This window comes from Odocoileus virginianus, chromosome 17, assembly GCF_023699985.2.
Source record: "Odocoileus virginianus isolate 20LAN1187 ecotype Illinois chromosome 17, Ovbor_1.2, whole genome shotgun sequence".
Lineage (NCBI taxonomy): Eukaryota > Metazoa > Chordata > Mammalia > Artiodactyla > Cervidae > Odocoileus > Odocoileus virginianus.
In genome coordinates, this window is record NC_069690.1 from 20824276 (window position 1) to 20843306 (window position 19031).

At 49.4% G+C, this 19031-nt stretch overlaps 1 protein-coding gene across 3 annotated transcripts in view; it reads left to right on the plus strand.

Annotated features, from left to right (window-relative positions):
* NXN (nucleoredoxin) overlaps nucleotides 1-19031 on the plus strand; it is a 161818-nt gene that overhangs the window by 136198 nt on the left and 6589 nt on the right. For 2 of the 3 annotated variants that reach the window (XM_020915443.2, XM_070478815.1), the window contains 5 exons: nucleotides 562-679; nucleotides 3034-3167; nucleotides 3667-3767; nucleotides 5465-5571; nucleotides 18819-18998. In XM_020915443.2, coding sequence (XP_020771102.1) covers nucleotides 562-679; nucleotides 3034-3167; nucleotides 3667-3767; nucleotides 5465-5571; nucleotides 18819-18998 — 640 coding nt within the window. Of the gene's footprint in view, nucleotides 1-212; nucleotides 279-561; nucleotides 680-3033; nucleotides 3168-3666; nucleotides 3768-5464; nucleotides 5572-18818; nucleotides 18999-19031 lie in introns of those variants that run through there. The other variant, XM_070478817.1, reaches the window with a different exon arrangement.

Consider the following 19031-nt stretch of genomic DNA (forward strand, 5'->3'; position numbering starts at 1 on the left):
TGGCACACGCTTAGAGCGACTACTGATATTCCCTCTGCAGGGACCTGGTGAAGTGGGGAGAGGGGCTGATTTCAGTATTGATCACCTGTTGGATACCCTCGTCCCTTCTCCCTTGGAGCCAAGGGGACACTGCCCAGCACCTGCCTGCTGATCGGGTGGAGAGTCGCCAATAAAAAGCCCCGCTTCCTGCCTCAACCACCTGGTGGATATCTGATTGTGTTTGAAAAATGCCTGATCCATCTTCAGTATGCTTCTTAGAGACAGTGCCTGTGGGGGAGGTAGGAGCGAAAAGACCACCAGGACAAGTGTGGTCTTCTGTTGGCGTCTGCTGTGACTTGAGCCTGGTTGGGACTCAGACCCAGGGTCCCCCCCACTGTCTCAGACCTCAGGGATAAGTGGGATTGTAGCTTCTCTTGTCCCTTTTGCCCAGCCAGCCCTGCTCTTAGTCAGTAATTCATTTATCTGTACCTTCATGTTTTCCAGCCTGTCTACCCTTCAGGAGGCTCCAAAGAACTCTGCCATTTTGAATTTAACCACCTTCTTTAACTTTTCTTCTCACAGCTTAAACTTTGGAACAAGTACCGAATTTCCAACATTCCGTCGCTCATATTCTTAGACGCCACTTCCGGGAAGGTCGTGTGCAGGAACGGGCTGCTGGTGATCCGCGATGACCCAGAGGGTAAGACCTTGCCGTGTCCCCCCACCCTGCCCTCCTCCCTGCTGGCAGAGAGCGTAGAAAGGAAATACATGAGTGCGGGGTTATTTGGCTAGAGAATATTGTCTTGATGAAATTATAGTATTCTCCAGGTCATGGTTAAGGTTTTTACAGAGATCAGAATGTCCCTCATGGGGGCTTTAATTCATGGGCCAAAGGAGAAGGAATCTGAAAAAGGAAGTTTAGCTTTGAGGACTGAGGAGGCCGTTGAGAAGCAGCTTGAGCCCAGCTACTGACTTCTATTGCTGTTTCAGCAGCAGCTCTCACCTCTACAATCAGAGGCAGCCTGTGTGGTTTGGGGTTTGTTTTTATTTCTCTTGAAAATATTACCGTAGCAGGGGAGGAAGGAGAGGGTGATATGAATGGAGAGAGTAGCATGGAAGCATATACACTATCATATGTAAAATAGATAGCCAATGGAAATTTTCTGTATGACTCGGGGAACTCAAACTGAGGCTCTGTAACAACCTAGAGCAGGGTGGAAGAGGGTGTGAGGTGGGAGGGAGGGAACATATGTACACATATGGCTGATTCATGTTGATATATGGCAGAAATCAAACCAATGTTGTAAAGTAGTTATCCTTCAATTAAAAATAAATAAATTAAAAATATATATATTACCACAGCAAAGTTGCAGTCTCCGTGTTGTTCTCCTGACCCTAGCGCCCCTCATTTCTTGAAGTGAAAAAGTGAAAGTAAAGTGTTAGTCACTCAGTTGAGTTCAGCTCTTTGCAACCCATGGACTGTAGCCCACCAGGCTCCTCATGGAATTATACATGTAAGAATACTGGTATCAGTTGTCATTCCCCTCTCCAGGGGATCTTCCTGACCCAGGGATCGAACCCCGGTCTCCTGCATTGCAGGCAGATTCTTTACCACATGAGCCATCAGGGAAGCCTCGTTCCTTGGTGTTGCCCAAATCCTAAGCCTTGGTTTTCCTGACCGGCTGGGTGGATGGCCATTTCTGGGTGACTCTCGTCACCTTGCTCAGAGGCTGTCCAGGGCCTGTTTCTTTCCTCTGGGCACTGGAGTCATACAAAGGCTATAAGATCTTCCGTCCCTCACTTATTCATCCAATTACAGAGTTCAGCCCTGATCACAAATTTTCCCAGTAAAAATTTCATCTTCTTCAAACAATTGCCCTCAGTACAAACCAAGGCAGGTACAATAGAACCAAGTCTCTGTCTTTTGAGTGTAAACACACAGGCATGCATGCGCGCCCCACCGCCACCCCCCCCCCAACTCTGAAGCTTGTTAAAAACCCAGCTTCTCCAGCCCCACCCCCAGAGATTTTTGATTCCATGTGCTTCAGGGTGGAATCAGCCACTTGCTTTTCCAGCCAGGATCTGCTTCTCCCTCCTGCTCCCCACCCACTCCAGGCAATTTTGAGCCAGTGGTCTCTGGACCACCCTGTGAGAAAACGCTGTTCTGTTGAGCGGGGAGCATATTGCGTGCTCTTCCTGCCTGGGGCTTATGTGTCATCAGAATGTCAACCATCTGGGTCGAGTGGTTTTGCACTTTCCTTTCACTAGACTGAAATTCTCCTCTCACTTGGTTCCCTGGGCCCCAACCCAGACCAGCTGGATCAGAATCTCTGGAGGTGGGACCCAGGAGCATCAGATTTTAAAATTCCCTGGCTGATTCTAAAATGTAAAGTTGGGAGCCACTGAGAGTCCAGGGTTGGAATTGAAGAAACTCACAGTTAATGGGCTTCCCTGGTGCATCAGTGGTAAAAAATCCGCCTGCCAATGCAGGAGGTGGGGGTTCTACCCCTGTGTCAGAAAGATCCCCTGGAGAAGGAAATGGCAACCCGCTCCAGTATTCTTGCCTGGGAAAATCCTGTGGGCAATGGAGCCTGGTGGGCTACAGTCGCAAAGAGTCGGATGTGACTCAGTGACTGAGCACACATACGTACTTGGTTAATACCCAAGGCAGTGATTCCCCAACTGTCCATCATCACAGTTACTTGGGGAATCATTTGGCCTTGCTTTGGATGTGCATCTTCACCCCTGCCCCAGGATCTTGAGATAGGGGTGGGGCATGGGGTGGCGGGTAACCTTGGCTTCTGTACTTTTCAAAAGCTCCCCAGGAGATGGGTCCTGTGATCCTGCAGGTTCAGGAACCATGGCTTTGAGAGTAGGTAGGGCTCTGCTGCGAATGAGTCCTGCTTTTATTCTTGCTTTAGCTGCCAGTCCTATGGATATGTTAGCCAATACCATTTGGTGATAAAGTTGTTGCGCGCTGCATCCTGGAAGCCTCTTGGGTTGGAGGCCCCAAGGAAGAGTCTTAACATTCTCGCCATATGTTGCCTGTTTCAGGTTTGGAATTCCCCTGGGGACCTAAACCCTTCAGGGAAGTCATTGCAGGGCCCTTGCTTAGAAATAACGGGCAGTCCCTGGAGAGCAGCAGCCTGGAGGGGTCTCACGTGGGAGTCTATTTCTCCGCACACTGGGTGAGTGCTGGTTCCCTCTTTCATCCAGACCGAAGGGAGCAGTGATGTTGCCACCAAGACTAGCTGGGGTTGGCTTCTGGAGGTGCGACTGCTCAGGTGTCATTTGCTGGCATTCCTGCTCTCTCCTAGGCCTTGTGCATTGCTGGCATGCTTCCAGTGCTCGCTATTATGAATGGTAATAGCAGCAAGAAAAGGACTTCTTTGGAGTGGCCTAAAAGGAAGGTCCTTCTCCCTAAAAATACATAAATAAAAAGGGGAGTCCCCCTAACCCATTCTAATGAGGCTCCCCACGCTCCCTTCGGGGATCTGTTTTAACAGCTGCCCACTGGCCCCAGATCACCATCGCAAGAGGCACATTTATTTCTGCCTCTTCCATAAACTGGAAATGCGCTCCACATCCCGTGTGGGTCTTGCGGAACCAGCCTCTGCTGGCCGGTGACTGGGACTGGGGCAGGAGAAGGCAGGACGGAGGCCACAGGCTCCCACCCATTTCTTGCAGTGTCCACCCTGCCGAAGCCTCACCCGGGTCCTGGTGGAGTCCTACCGGAAGATCAAGGAGGCAGGCCAGAAATTCGAGATCATCTTTGTTAGTGCGGACAGGTAACGTGTGCTGACAGGTTGGCGGACGGGGTGGCGGTGCATCTCCCCCTTTCCACAGGTGGATGGATGGCTCTTGCCTTACATGCTCTGTAGCAGAGAACTTGGGGCTAGAGCGTGGGGAAGACCTCTCTGGGATGATTGGCGGAAGGGCAGATATATTTCATATTCAATCATGTAATTGTCTAAAGGGGAGCCAAGGAAAACCCATTCTTGCTGTCAGTATTAAGGGACATCCTTATTCTGGCCTGGGGTATTGGAGATTAGGATGCATTTTTTTTCTGGTTGGTTCAGCTTTTTGGATGGTGGTGAGCAGATATGGAAGAAGAAGGATGGAAAGAAAAGAGCCAGAGACTAATGGAGTATGACACCTGTCTTAGCTGGCTCTACATTCATTTTTCTTAGCTCTGGTCACATGCTTTTTCTGGGGGCTCCCCACAAAACAGGAAGAGCAAACTTTCTTCCCAGAGTATGTCAGGGCCTTTTAGCCTCAATTTCCTCTGTTTCTTACCTTCTTGCCAACTTGACTCATCACTGACCTTCCTTCATCTCAAAACTCCAGCCCCAGTTCAGACCAAGCCAGCAGACTTCCTGTTCACAGAAGAATCGCTGAGATGCCAACACACTGAGGGCCTTGTATGCACTGCTGTATCCCTGATGCCTGTATGATGCTATGCTCAGTTGTATTGGCTTCTGGGCCCACCCCTCTGCTCCCTAGGGCAAGCTTGAAGCCATGTCACAGGGCTTTTTAAAGCTTAAAAAAAAAACATCAACTTGGGAATTCCCCAGTGGTCCAGTGGTTAGGACTCTGTGCTCTCACTGCCAAGGGCCCTGGTTCAATCCCTGGTCGAGGAACTAAGATCCCACAAACTGCACCACCAAAAAAAATAAAACTCTTTTTAAAAATAAATTAAAAACATCAACTTTATTGAAGTAGAATTTACATACAGTAAAATACATGCATTCTAGGTATACAGTTCAGTGAATTTTGACTAATGTATGTACCTGTGTCACCAACACAGTGAAGATATAGAACATTCCCATCAATGAAAAGAATCCCTCGTGGGATTCCCCTGTGGTTAAGAATCCTCCTTCTAATGCAAGGGGTGTGGGTTCAAACCCTGGTCAGGGAACTAAGGTCCCATATGCAATGGGGTGCAGCCAATTTTTTTTTTAATTCTCAAAAAAAAAAAAAAAAAAGAACTCCTGTGCCTTTTCTCAGTTGCCACCAAATTCCAGCCCCACAGTTCTCTGATCTGCTTCTATCACTTAATTAGATTTATCACTGTTAGAGTTTCTTAGACATGGAACCACAGGTGTAGGCTTGATTAAAAGTGTTCTGTGCATATCACAGTTACATGCACAGATTACAAGTATGACAGGGAAGGAGGTGTCTGAACATCTAGGCTCCTAATTAAAGGAAGGCCTGTCCATGTTGAAAAAAAAAAGCTGAGCATGAACTGAGTGGGCGGGCTGCAGAGGAGCAGTCTGTTCCTGGCATTTCAGCCTGGCGTGCACCTGTTGTGTGGAGCCTTGTGCGCTGGGTCGGTCCTTCCACAGCCTGGCGTCCGGGGAGCACAGTGATTAGAAGTTGGCGCGTCTGTAGGGCCCCGGATGCAACTTGGTGGGAGGCGAGGAGGACCCTGTGGTGGTGCCTTGAGGAGTGATAGAGCTTTGTCTCTGTGCATGTGTCTCCGTAGGTCTGAGGACTCATTCAAACAGTACTTCAGTGAGATGCCGTGGCTCGCTGTCCCCTACACCGACGAGGCCCGGCGGTCGCGCCTCAACCGGCTGTATGGAATCCAAGGTAGGCGTTCCCGACTCTGGGGCTCCTTGGAATCCGGCTCATCTGGGTTCACCACCTCTTTGGCTTTCCTTCTGGAGGGAAAAGAACATCTTTATTTCCATGAATGTTCACATTCTTCAGCATCTTAAAAATATGTGGTGGGTTTTGTGGTATGTAGATTATACCTCATTAAAGCCATTTTTTGTTTAAAAAAAAAAAAAGTGCCTGTCTGGGTGAGACAGCTGCTTCTCACCACCCAGCCTAGTGGGTTCTGACAGGCTTGGGCTACAGAGCTCACACACCCAAGTGACCCGGTCAAAACCTGTCAACAGACCGAGAGTGACCTTTGGTTCCGTCACTCAGGTTCTTTGAGCCTCAGTTTCCTCATCTGCAAAATGCAGATGATAAATGACCACAAAGAGTTGCTGGGAGCATGAATAGGATAAAGCAGGTCGGTACTTATCACCATTCCTGAAGCCTCAGAGTAAAGGCTGAGGAGGGGGTACTGCCTTGTAGGTTAGAGAACAGATTTCCTGAGAGTGTTGAAAACTTGGACTTGAAGTACTGATCATGGTGTTTTCAGAAATAATGATTACTAGTTTGAGACAATATGCATTTTTATTCTTTGTTATATGAATACCTCTTTCCCAGCCTTCACCCAGCTCACTGGAAAAGACCCTGATGCTGGGAAAGATTGAGGGCAGGAGGAGAAGGGGGTGACAGAGGACGACAGTTGGATGGCATCATTGACCCAATGGACATGAGCTTCAGCAAACTCCAGAAGATGGTAAAGGACAGAGAAGCCTGGTGTGCTGCAGTCCCTGGTGTTGCAAAGTCAGGCACAATTGAGCAACTAAACAGCAAGCCTTCACCTAGCTGGGTTTTTTTCTTTGTGGCCTGTTATGAGTTAAATTCATTCTGTTTGTATTAGTGGTACCAGATCCTGTGTCAGCCCTAGACAGTTAACAGCTAATATTTGAGTTCTCAATATTCCTTGTTTTATAGGGAGTGGGAAAAAAAAGAGACAAACCAAGATCTACCCACAAATTCCACAGCTTGTGGGGGAACTTTTCCGGTTCTTTAACCTTTTTTCTTCACCACTTAGAGTAAGCATATTGCTTTGTTAGGAGCTAGTTTCAAGAAATTGATATTTCATCTAAAACTGGTGATTCTTGGGACTTCTCTGGTGGTCCAGTGGTTAAGATTCCATGTTTCCACTGCAGGGGGCTCAGGTTTATTCCCTGGTTGGGAAACTAAGATCCCATATGCCCTTCAGTGTGGCAAAAAGTAAACAAATTAAATGATTCTCAATTTCAAATGTACATAAGAACTCCCTGGGGCTTTTGTGAAGATGCAGATTTGGATTCAGTGGTTCTGGGGTGTGGCAGAGATCCTGCCTGTCTTTCTAGCAAGACCCCAGGTGATGCCAGTGCTGCTTGTCCAGGCTCTGCACTTTGGGCATTAAGTCGATGTCTGTTAATCCTTGAGAATCCTTTGAGAATTTTGGAGCTTTAGGTCTCCTAGTAATTAAAAAGATGAAAGCAGTTTTCCTTCCAAACAGAAGTGTAGTGACATGACATGGTTTACTATTCCAGCAGGGTGGGTACCAGTTGGTTAATTTAAAGGAAATGGTGCAGGTGTATTTCCTTCCAGCACTCTGCTTGCAGAGAGACTTAAAACATGTGTGCCTTAGCGTAGAAGCAGTATTTCTTGAGATAAGGGATGACCCTAGACCAGTGGTACTTAAAACAGAGGGTTAAATTGCCACTTGGTGGGGATAAGTAAAACTGCATGTCTCTCAATTCACTTATTCATTCATTCAACAAGTATTTGCTGAAGGCACTCCCCTACTGCTGACTGACCTTGAGCAAGTTACTTTATCTTTTTTTTCAGTAAAATTGGGAAGTCTCAGTGTTGGGTACAGAGTAGGTACTTAATATTTAACTGACTGACTTAGGGAGAAAGGGGAAAATCTTTTATTTTACAACCTAAAAAAGATGAAGTTTTGGATATCCGAAAACTTGCTAACAGAAAGGCCACTAAACAATATGGCAAAGAATCTATTTCCTTTATAGGAAAAAGAGCCCTTTCCAGATTTGTTCAGTCACTCAGTCATGTCTGACACTTTGCGACTCCATGGACTGCAGGACGCCAGGCTTCCCTGTGCTTTACTGTCTCTCAGAGTTTGCTCAAACTCATGTCCGTTGAGTCAATGATGCCATCCAACCATCTCATCCTCTATCGCCCCATTCTCCTGCTGCCCTCAGTCTTTCCCAGCATCAGGGTCTTTTCCAGTGAGTCAACTCTTCGCCTCAGGTGGCCAAAGTATTGGAGCTTCAGCTTCAGTCCAAAAAAAAAGAGAGAAACAATTTAATTAAAAATATGTATGTATAGGATATGAGGTGAGCAATTCAGCTGATGCTTATTGTCAGAATGGATAAGAAAAATATTCAGGATAATTTTAATTCACAATTTACAGATGAAAACACTGAATTTGTACCTGTTACATTTGCAAAGAACTCTACTCTCCAAAGAAGGATAATCCCCAGTGTAGGGAAGAGAGCAGGCTGCTAGGAGGAATCTAATCAGGACAAAATTTCCAGGAGAGATTGGCGATGCACACCAGAGGCCTTAAAAAATCTACAAAACCTTTGATTTCAAAATCCCACTTGTAGGAATTTATGTTCAGGAAGTTACCCTATAGCACCTAGCAGAAACTGGACTTCTTTGCAGTTGGAGGTGCATTTTTGTTTTTTCTCTCATCTTCTGTATACTTTGGGTTTCCTTACAGATCACAATTCTTTCCTTGCTTTAGCCCCAAGAAAACTCAGAACTGAATTTGTAACCACGTTTAGCAGTTTTGCAGAGCTGACAATTTCTCTGCATGCCCTAGATCCTAGCTTTGTTTTCTCTTCCTGCCTTGTTCTCTTTTCAGTGGGATGTTTTCATCTGTTTAAAAAATATTTTGTTTGTTTATTTATTTGGTTGCACCAGGTCTTAGTTGTGGTGTGCAAACGCTTAGTTGCAGCATGTGGGAACTAGTTCCCTGACCAGGGATCAAACCCAGGCCCCTTGCATTGGGAGCATGGAGTCTTAGCTACTGGACCATCAGGGAGGTCTCAGTTTTCATCTGTTTTTTATTGAATTATATCATTCACTTTTTAAACTGCCTCAAATCCTTTTTGGAAAAAAAGGTGAAGTAGATTTAAATGGATAGGTTTCTATTTCTTGAGTTTCCACTTACCACTACTACTATACACTGAATTTGGTGGGAAATAAAAAACCGGAAGATTATCCAAGTGCTGCCCTGGAGTGGACAAGATGAGATCCACTTTGGGAAATAACTTCAGTAGGGTGATGTCTTTTGAAGAACTAGAATGCGTTGGTCAGATAGGTGACACTTTGTATGACGACTCAGGAAACCAAACTCACCCCATATAGCAGAGTGCATCCAGGGCCTCACTTGGGCACTCTGGTCCATCAGGTGGGCTCTCATCTTCTTTCCAGGCACAGGTCCTCTGTGAAGCATAAGCTTTTTCTTCTCTGAGGAAGGGAGTTGCCCTTTCTTGGATGCAGAGGCCAGTGAGGTGCAGATCCTATTCTTAGTGGTCGATACGAAGGCCCTGAGATCACCTGAAAGTAATAAATTACCCATGGATGGTCTATACCATGCACAGCCAGTTTGAGGGTGGGGGTCTCTCCTCTCCCTTTGCTCCATGAGATGCTTCTTGGGGCCCTTGGTAGTGGGGGAGACACAGAATAGCAGTCTCCTTAAGGAGAGATCACAAGGCCTGTGAGATTCCATGCTAGTTATAGATACACAACTGAGGCTAGAAGGTGCCCTTCCATCAGATGTTGGCAAGACATGAAAAAATTGATTGTTTTCTGTCTGCCTTCCGAGAGCAGAGAAGGGAACTCTCCTTTCGACTCCTCCAGCTGTCAACATACAAATAGAACAGCGATCAGAGCCCTGGTTGTTAGGTGTGGTCCAGACAGCCAGCACGCGGGTGACCACAAATGAGCAGGAAGAGAAAGGAGCGTTTTCAGAGATGCATTCATTTGGCTCTGCCTCTTAAGGCCTGGCAGTGTGTGGATAAGCACATATGTGGTTCCCAGACTTTAAGGAGCCCTCATCTGAGGATCAGAAAGCTGATCTGGAGAGGCCCTGCGCCCAGGCAAGCAGCGGCCGGGCAGCCACACAAAAGAACCCCGCTCTGCACTGGCCCGTCCCTCTGCTCCTCGTCTGCTGGCTCCGCGGAGCGCTTGCCCTGCCGTCTGCACAAGTCTGTCTTCAGCTTGGACCTGCCTGCTTTCCCAGCTCCCCACCTCCTCCTTCCTCACTCTTGGGTTCTCCCCCAGCAGAGCGTTTTGTGCCGACTGCTCACTTGATCATTGGCCTCTTTGGCTGAGCCTTAGGATTCATTCCTGTAAGCAGCCTATCTGACACTGCTGGTTCACCCTATCTGTCCGACTCTGGCCCTATCTAGCCAGAAATGCACTAAAGCACATTGAGACAAGAATGTGAAAGAGCCTCGCAGGATCCTTCTCAAGGCAGTATTTAATGGAGGGCCTCACAATGGAATAATCTAAGTTCACAGGAGACTGGCTCGGGTCTCTTGAGCCAGGAAGGTTTCCTGGAGGAGGTGACTCTTGAGCAGGGCCTTACAGAATGCCTGGGATTTAGGCAGAGGGTTTGGGACATTCTAGGCCAAAGGCCAGAGTAGGATGTCCATGGTGTACTATAGGGAGACTGAGTGATAAGGCTGGTGAGCACCAGGCTGTGGTCCTTGAACTTGGCTCTTTGGACTTTGGAGCTTTTGGAAATTTTTAATTAAAGGAAAATCAGTGCAGTAGTGACATTTAAGCTAGACTGGAAGAGAAACCCCAGAGGCACATCGTTTGTTGTTGTTCAGTCGATCAGTCGTGTCCAACTCTTTGCAACCCCGTGGACTGCAGCACACCAGGCTTCCCTGTCCTCCACTATCTTCTGGAGTTTGCTCAAGTTCATGTCCATTGAGTTAGTTATGCTGTCTAACCATCTGCTCCTCTGCCACCCTCTTCTCCTTTTGCCTTCAATCTTTCCTAGCATCAGGGTCTTTTCTAATGAATTGGTTCTTCACATCAGGTGGCCAAAGTATTTGAGTTTCAGCATCAGTCCTTCCAATGAATATTCAGGGTTGATTTCCTTCAGGATCAATTGGTCTGCTCTCCTTGCAGTTCCAGGGACTCTCAAGAGTCTCGTTAGAGGCACATTATCCCCTGGGATTTCTGATGAATTCATTGTACTCCCACTGCAGCCAGGCCTCAGGCTGTGGCTCGTGACAGGCCTGCCTGTGGGGAGAGAGAGGCCACTCCCTCAGGCTCCAGGGTCGGTGGGCCTAAGAGGATGCAGGCAGCCTCTGCATCCCCGTGTCCAGCTCCAGCCTCACAGGGTCACTTTAGCTTCATGGCATTTTTGGGGTCCCCTGAACATTAAGGGTCCTGTAGCTTAGTAGAAGCACATGTTAGTAAATTCTTGTGCCGCAATCTTCCTGGGATCTTACCTGTCAACATCCCACTGCCTTTGACTACCAAAATACAAAATTAAAAAATATATATACTTCTCTACTTCATATAGATATATAGAAGAGAAAATCCATGACTTGTTCTAGGGGTCTTGGGGGTGGGGTTACTGAGAAGATGCCTTTGCACCCTTGCACAGGCTGGCCCAGGAACAGAGTAACAGGGATGTGGAGGGGTGGTTGGCTGGAGACCTGAGGTCCCGGGGCCATCACTTTCCTCCTTGTTGGCATCTTCCATGGCCCAGACTACCCCCCACCCCGGCTGTGTGTCTCTCTCCTTAGCAGACCTGCTTTAGTGGGAGTGTGGAATTCTCCTGAACGCCCTGTCTCCCTCCTATCCACTGTGAAACCATCTGTTACGTCGTCAGGTCTGTAACTTGGAATGTCTGTGCGTCTGCCCATTTCCTTTCTTCTTTCTTGCTCCATTGCAGCTCCCATGTCCCCTCCAGGTGCCTCACCCTCCCAGCACCTCCGCTGTTCACTGACCTGGAAGCTCTCTGTACGCCATCACTGAGGGGCCTTATGGAGGTCTCACTATGTAGGCATGAGTGCTTAAATCACTGGCCATCAGTGATTCACTCAACCTCCAGCTCTTCTCCCTTCCCCAGATGTTGAGGTCCGGGGGTGGACCTTAAAATTCCAACCTTCTAACCATGTCTCTCTGGTGACCCACACCCATCATCTTAGAATCCCAAAAGAGGCTCTTTCCTTCAATTGCAAGGGTCTTGGAAACTCTTGTGTCAGGATCTGGGACTAAGACCAAATATTATAACAAAAGATGTTCCTATCACCCCTTTCATTCAGGAAATCGTAAGAGTTTTAGGAGCTCTGTGCCAGGAACTGGGGGTCAAGGCCAGATATACACGCCTTATTATGTCACAGTATCACAATGTGCACAGTCCATACCATACACTCCACACACGCAGAGAGTCCTTAGAGGGTTCCCCCGACCGTCTGGTTCAGCAGACCCACAGGGCTGTGTCTGGGAGAGCTCGTGCTCCCTGCTTGACTCTCTCACCCCACTTTCTGTGTCCTTTTGAATGTCTTGATGAGGATTCTTTCACAGCGTGGAATCCGGTATCTTCCACTGCCTGCACCCAAGCCAAACCCCCTCCACCTGGCCTGTCTTTGTGCCTGGCAGTGCGCAGACGACTTGATTGGATTGTCACTTTGTATATTGAGGCCCATGAGGGCAGAGCTCCCCTGTGTCACTTGAACAGGCTCAGACTGTGCAGGAGAACCCAGAATCCTCTGGGCACCTCGGGAGCTGGGCTCAGAGCACCCCGTGGATTCTGAGTGTCCCCCAGCATCCCAGGGAGGCCTTGCATAAGATGCTGCCACTTCATTCAGGTGTCCATCCAGGTGCTGCGGGGAGAGTCTGGGTCTTGAGGAGGCGTCTGCTTCTGGGCTGGGTGCTGTTCCCTCGGGTGCTCTAGCCTGAGCCCTGGCTGCCTGAGTTCACCAAGGCCTGGCATGTGGCCTCCACCCACTTCCTTTGCCTTGGGGAGCAGCGGGGTTGGCTTCCCTCCTCCCAGCGTTTTGTGCAGACCGGGAAATTTGTAGCCCTATAAGCTGTTGACACGTGCGTTTCTAAGGAAAGGGTTTGGACACACTTGGTGAAAGGCAAGTCCCATTAGCCATTGTCCAACGCTGGCTGTTGAGAACACCGTGTTCTCTGCAGGGAGGCTCGGAGCGCCTTCTCTCCTGGGTTAGAGGCCCTCACTGGCTTTGTTGTCTCCCCTCCCCTTCCCACTTTGGGGCCGGCAGAAGGGCCTGAGGAAGACCCAGAGGCCCTGGTGTGAGGCCCTCACTTTCCCAGCAACTGTTTTTCTTGTTTCTCTCTTGCCGTCTTGTTCCTTACCCTCATCCTCTAGCTTTCCCTCTCCTTTTTCCTTTTCCCCACCTTCCTCACCCATTCCCTGCCCTTCTCCTCTCTCTCTCCCTTCTAAGCCCCTTTTCAAAAAATGGATGTGAGGAGGTGTCTATTTTCTATAAAAATGAAACATTCAGCCATAGTGGTTTTCTTTTTTATTATTTAATTTTTGACTGTGCTGGGTCTCCGTTGCCTCGCAGGCTTCTCCTTGCAGTGGCTTCTCTTGTTATGGAGCTTGGGCTCTAGGGTGCTCAGGCTTCAGCACTTGCAGCATGTGGGCTCTAGAGCACAGGCTCAATAGTTGTGGTGCACAGGCTTAGTTGATCTGTGGCATGTGGGATCTTCCCTGATCAGGGATCGAACCCACGTCTCCTGCATCGGCAGGCAGATTCTTTACCACTGAGCCACCAGGGAAGTCCCCATTGTGGTTTTCGATGAACCAAGGATAAGGGGCTGACACTGCTGTATTTGTAGGCAAGTCTCAGGATTTAAAGGGCTGGTGCAGGCTGTCTGGAGCTGCCCCCTGGGCTTGGGGAGGGTGGCTGGGGGCTGCCTCGGGGCCTCCAGAGCAGCCTCAGTGCTCTCCTCTGCTCCTCTTGTTTCATTTTGAGAACATAAAAAAAGAAAAACCAGGAAAGGACAAAGAATAATATAACAAACACCCCTGTAGCCACCACCTAGAATTGACACCTTTGCTTCCAATATTTAGTATAGAAATGAATGGGAGCATTAAACACACACCAAGCTAGGTTCCCTCCACTCCTCCCCGGAGCCCCCTTCCTTCTTCCTGGGGTGCTGGGGCTGCCCAGCAGGGACCCTATCACCCATTCAGTGCGAGTCTTCCTCAGATGCTTGCTCTGCGGCTGTGAATCCATGAGTAGTGTAGCGTCGTGCTGGCTGTGTTTGTAGAAGTGTACTTAAGTGCTGACATGCTGTAATAGCGTTCTGCAGCTTGCTTTTCTCACTAAACATTATGTTTTTGAGATTTATCCCTGTTGATATTTACATCTGGTTTATTTCAGTGCCATGAAGTGCATTGTTGTACTACAGCCTGTTTATCTGTTTATCGGTTCCACTGTCAGTGGGTTCTTGGTTGTTTCTGGTTTTTCTATATTATAAGAATGCTGCCATTTTAAATGTCTTCTTCAGGACTTCCGTGGCAGTCCAGTGGTTAAGACTCTGCACTTTCACTGTAGAGGGCATGGGTTTGATCCCTAGTTGGGGAACTAAGATCCTGCATGCCTTGTGGTGGGGCCAAAAACAAGTCTTTTTTGTGCCGCCTGACATGGCCACATGGGCCTTCTGGCCAAGTTCAAGTGAGCCTAATCCCTTTGACCTCCCTTGGGTTTTTCTGAGCTTCACCTCCCAAACTAGCTGCCTTCTTTCTTTCCTTATTAGCTCTCCCAGCAGGGGAAGATTTAGGGGAGCAGGAGAGAGAAGAGGGATGTGATGAATGGAATGGGTGGTGGATGTGGCCAAAGCATGGTCTGTATTTGTCATCCCACCCCTACTGCCCTTCAGTTCTTATTTTTTATTTAACTTGAATGAATTTATCATAAGACAGTTTAAGAAAAATGTATATCTATCTCACCCGCATTCCTGCCTTCCTCACACAACTGTTTTCACTTTTCTGAGTCCCTTTTGGTCTCTGTCTATAAGCATATTTCTGCACAGTTGTAATTGTACACATAGCACTGTGTATTCTGTATTTTCGATTTAACTACATATTACAAACATTTTCCATCCTGCTACAGTCTTCATGATGACCATGTATTTCCGTGATCATGTAACCTTTTGTCCTTCCACGTGCCCTAACCTGCTCTATCCTGTCCTGGGGCCTGCTTTTCCTCGCCTTTCTCTTCCCCAGTCCCAGCAATCTTTGTGATCACATGGTCATCTAGAAGCAGAGAAACAGCCCTGCCCAGCTCCTCTCTCAGCACTGACGGTGCTGCCCCCAGACCCACCATCTCCTTCGAAACTCCCTTTGGCGATAGAAAAGCAGCCAAATGCAACAGTGGGACAGTCTCAGTATGTGCGACTTTGAGATTGTTTTACATACTCACAAATCGGCTTCTCCCAGGAGGAAACAGTATGGAGCCGGCTCCTTAGGCCTTTTCTTTCTTCTCTAGGTTTTCAGGGAGATGGTGAAGGGGATTCGGAGTCTCTGCCATTTGGAGCTCTACCCAAGCTCCCCAGGGAGGGGCCTGGGGCTGAAGCCCTCTCTAGGAGTGTAAAGTATGTGTTCTGTGCCCAGAGGTTAAGCTTGGGGTGGTGCACATAAGAGAACACCATCTATAGACGTGGCAGCATCACGCCATCCCTGGAGCCCTCCCTGTGGTGTTGATTTCACCTCTATCTTCTGTTTCTTGAGCAAACTCCTTCCAGGCAGTGTGGAGTTTCCCGTTTATATCACTAAAGCAAGGCTTCTCCTTTTTCAATTTATTTCTATTTTTTTGGCCACACCACACGGCTTGCAGAATCTTAGTTCCTCAACCAGGGACTGAACCTGGGCCCTGACAGTGAAAGTGTGGGATCATAACCACTGGACCACCAGGGAAGTCCTCGGCCCCGGTCTTCTACCCCTTTTCAAGAGCCAAATGGTCAACCTAGGGATGACTAATAATGATAATAGTGGACTTAGTTATAATGAGAGCTGATATATATGGAGTACTTTGTGCCAGATATCCTGCTCAAAAGCATTTTCTACTTGTCATCTTTTTACTCCTTCCTATACCCAAGTAAGATCGGAAACTCCCACTACCCCCATTTGACGGTGTGGAACTGAGGCTCTGAGCAATTAAATGACGCGCCTACATCTTCCTTAGAACCCTCACTGTAGTCTCCTCCCCAACACTGTCCCAGCTGGGAAATGACACGATCAAGAGAAGCAGAGATGAACTGTTCCCTTTTCATTCCCTTCAGAGAAGCTCCTTGCTGGTGTGGAAGTTATTTTGTACAAAGACATCGATTTGAAATTTTCCATTCCCTTTAAGTTTCCCATCAGAGGCTCTGCCCTATTTTCTCCTTGGAAGTCTCTGCTTCAGGGAACCTGCTTCAAGGGACAGGGGAACAGGGAAGGCAGGATGGGCTGGATGGGGAAGCCGGTGAATGGGAGAGAAAGGGGAGAGGTGATCCTATCTTAGCCTCCTTCTCTTGAAGCCTCAGATGATTGTATCTCAGCCTCCTTCTCCCACAGCCTCAGAGAAGAGGGAAGTGGGTGGTGCAGAAGGTATGGATGCAGGAGCGTGCCCTGCCCTGCCCTGCCCAGCTCCTCCTTGGGGATGACCAGCCTCCAACCGACAGTGCTGTGAGAGTCCCTGCCAGCAGATTGGCCTGGTAGAAAGAGCAGCAGTTTGCCAACAAGCAGACCAGGCTTCCTGTCCCAACTTGGCCACTTACTGGGCAGATGGCCTTGGGTAGGCAACTTGACCATTGGCAGAAGGAGGATAGTCTTACATCCCAGGGTGAGGTCCTCACACTGGGTGGAGTGCTGAGCAGATGCCGCAAGAGTGAACTTCCTTCTGGCTGGTTCATCCCCACAGAGGCATACACACTTAGGGCTCTGGGGCCAAACTAATCCAAGATCCGGTCAGTGATGGGAAAGCAACTGGTACTTGTCAATTCTTTTTCCCAGTCCATGTGCTATAAGTGGGCTTCTCTAGATTGAAATCTGTGGTCACTGTACCAAGTCACTTTCTGTTTGTGCTCCACAGTCAACCTAACCTCGTCATCTTGGGCTTAAAGCACCAAATACAAGGGGCCTTTGCTTTTGCATAGCTGTTGGGGAGGGGTGGGGAGACCCAGGGTCCAGGGGAGCTGTTCCTCCATGGAATTGGCTGAGGAACCCCCAATAGTCACCTGGGGGCTCGAGTCCCTGCCTTGCTGTCCTGGTGCCTCCCCACTGCCCCAACTGGCAAGGACTGGAGACAGGCCTTAGCCATGGTAACAAAGAAGCCTATTAGTCACCTGGAGAAACCAAAGCCCCAAACCAGGAAGCAGGACTCTCTGCCTTTGGATTTTACTTTCTCTCCCTTCTCCATCCTCTGTGCCTGCCTGCCTGCCCTCCACAGACCAACCCAGCATCCCACATCTGGGCTACAAACAAGCCTGCTGCTGTGTCTAATCATCGCAGTGGGCAGGGCCCTGGTTTAACCCAACACTAGAAATTGCCCAATTTCAGAAACTGATTAAACAACTTTGCCAAAGCATTTTTGAAATGGGGCATGGCACTGGGAGGCGTTCGTCTGCAACCAGCTGGCCCTTCATGTCGTGGGCCCCAGCCCTAGGCCCCTACAGGCCGCTGACTCAAGCCCAGCCCCATCCGGGATGGGGAGACCCCTGATGTGAGCCCCAGGTCTCTGGGAGATGACGAGCAGATATGAGATGAGGCTGAAGATGCCCCATGTCCCTTGTGCTCTGGGCACATGCTGAAAGCCCTCAAAAGCTCTGGCTGTGGCCACATGCATTTGTATATGATGTGTGTGGTGGAAAAGGCAGTCCCCAGAGGCTGCTTCTTTCTGGACCTGCTCTCCAACACGCCAAGCCTCTCCTTCTCATAGGCGTGAACATAATGCACTCGTTTTTCCTTTTGAAGGCAGGCCCACCCCTACATGCCTGCCGCCCCAGCCACCGCACAGGTTACAAAACACCATGGCTGTGTTTCTGGTACTTCAGCATCCCTCCCCCCCCACCCCCCACAGAGAAGTAAAATGTCAGTGAAGCAAACTACTGACTCAAAGCTGTGGAATCTATAAATATTAAATTGCTCTGGCTTTCCCTGGCCCATCTAGCTCCAGTCAGCTCCGGTGGGGAGGTGGCTGATTAGTGCAAGGAGGGGAGGGACCACTGGGGAGACAAGTGTCCTCAGAGGTCAAGGCCGAGGCTACCTCCATGGACTGAGGTCCCTAGCTGGAGGAGAAGCAGCAGGGAGTGGAGCGCAAGAAGCAGGGAGCTGGAAAACCCACACGCCCCTGTAACCCAGAAGGGGTCACCTCTGATTTTTCCATTGGAGGCTTTACGATTGGAGGGAGACTGTGGTTTGTGGGGAGCTGGGTGTTGCATCTCTGACCCCAACCCAGAAGTCTAATGTGAGGGCAGCAGCACTGCCAGTATGCTTCCCCCAGGGACTGTCGCCCTCAGAGCGGGCACTGGAACCTCCCCAGGCAGCAGGGCTGGAGATGGCGGCCAGCTGTCCTCTTCCTGTCTGCTGCCCCAGGCTCCTCCCCACACAGGCCCCTGTGCTCCCCCGGGTGGGGCCCTCCTGCTGTGATCTGTGCTGGTCTGCATACCCTTGCGTGTGCGCTGCGCGGGAGTACACGTTCACACCACCTCCTGAGGTGGAGACTTCCTGCAGGCGAGGGAGCAGCTCCTGTTTCTTGGGGACCTCATGTTGTTGCTCAGTCGTGTCCGACTCTCTGCAACCCCATGGGCTGCAGCACACCAGGCTTCCCTGTCCTTCACTATTTCCCAGAGTTTGCTCAAGCTCATGTCCATTGAGTTGATGATGCCATCCAACCTCTCTAGGCTTTCTCATTTTTCTTCTATGTACTGAGACCCAGGGCTGAAGTTCTTAAATGCACAGCCTCGTTGATCCTTCCATAGTGGGATAAGGTGGGAACTGCAGTGTGTTTACCACATGGCAGTGGAGGGTCTGAGGTCCAGAGCGGGGAGGTAACTTGCTTGGAGTTCCGTGGAGAAGTCCCCTGCAGACCCAGGTGGGTTCCGTGGCTCTTCAGAGGTGGAGCCCGGATTCCACTCGAGGACTAAACCATGTCCGGGGGGGCTGTCCCACGGACTGTGGGGCCATGGCCAAGCTCTCTCTCTCTCTCTTACAGGCATCCCCACCCTCATCGTGTTGGACCCGCAGGGGGAGGTGATCACGCGGCAGGGGCGGGTGGAGGTGCTGAACGACGAGGACTGCAGGGGCTTCCCGTGGCACCCCAAGCCTGTGCTGGAGCTCTCTGACTCCAATGCCGTGCAGCTGAACGAGGGCCCCTGCCTCGTCCTGTTTGTAGGTAGGTAGCTCAGCTGCGGGCCCTGGGTGGGAC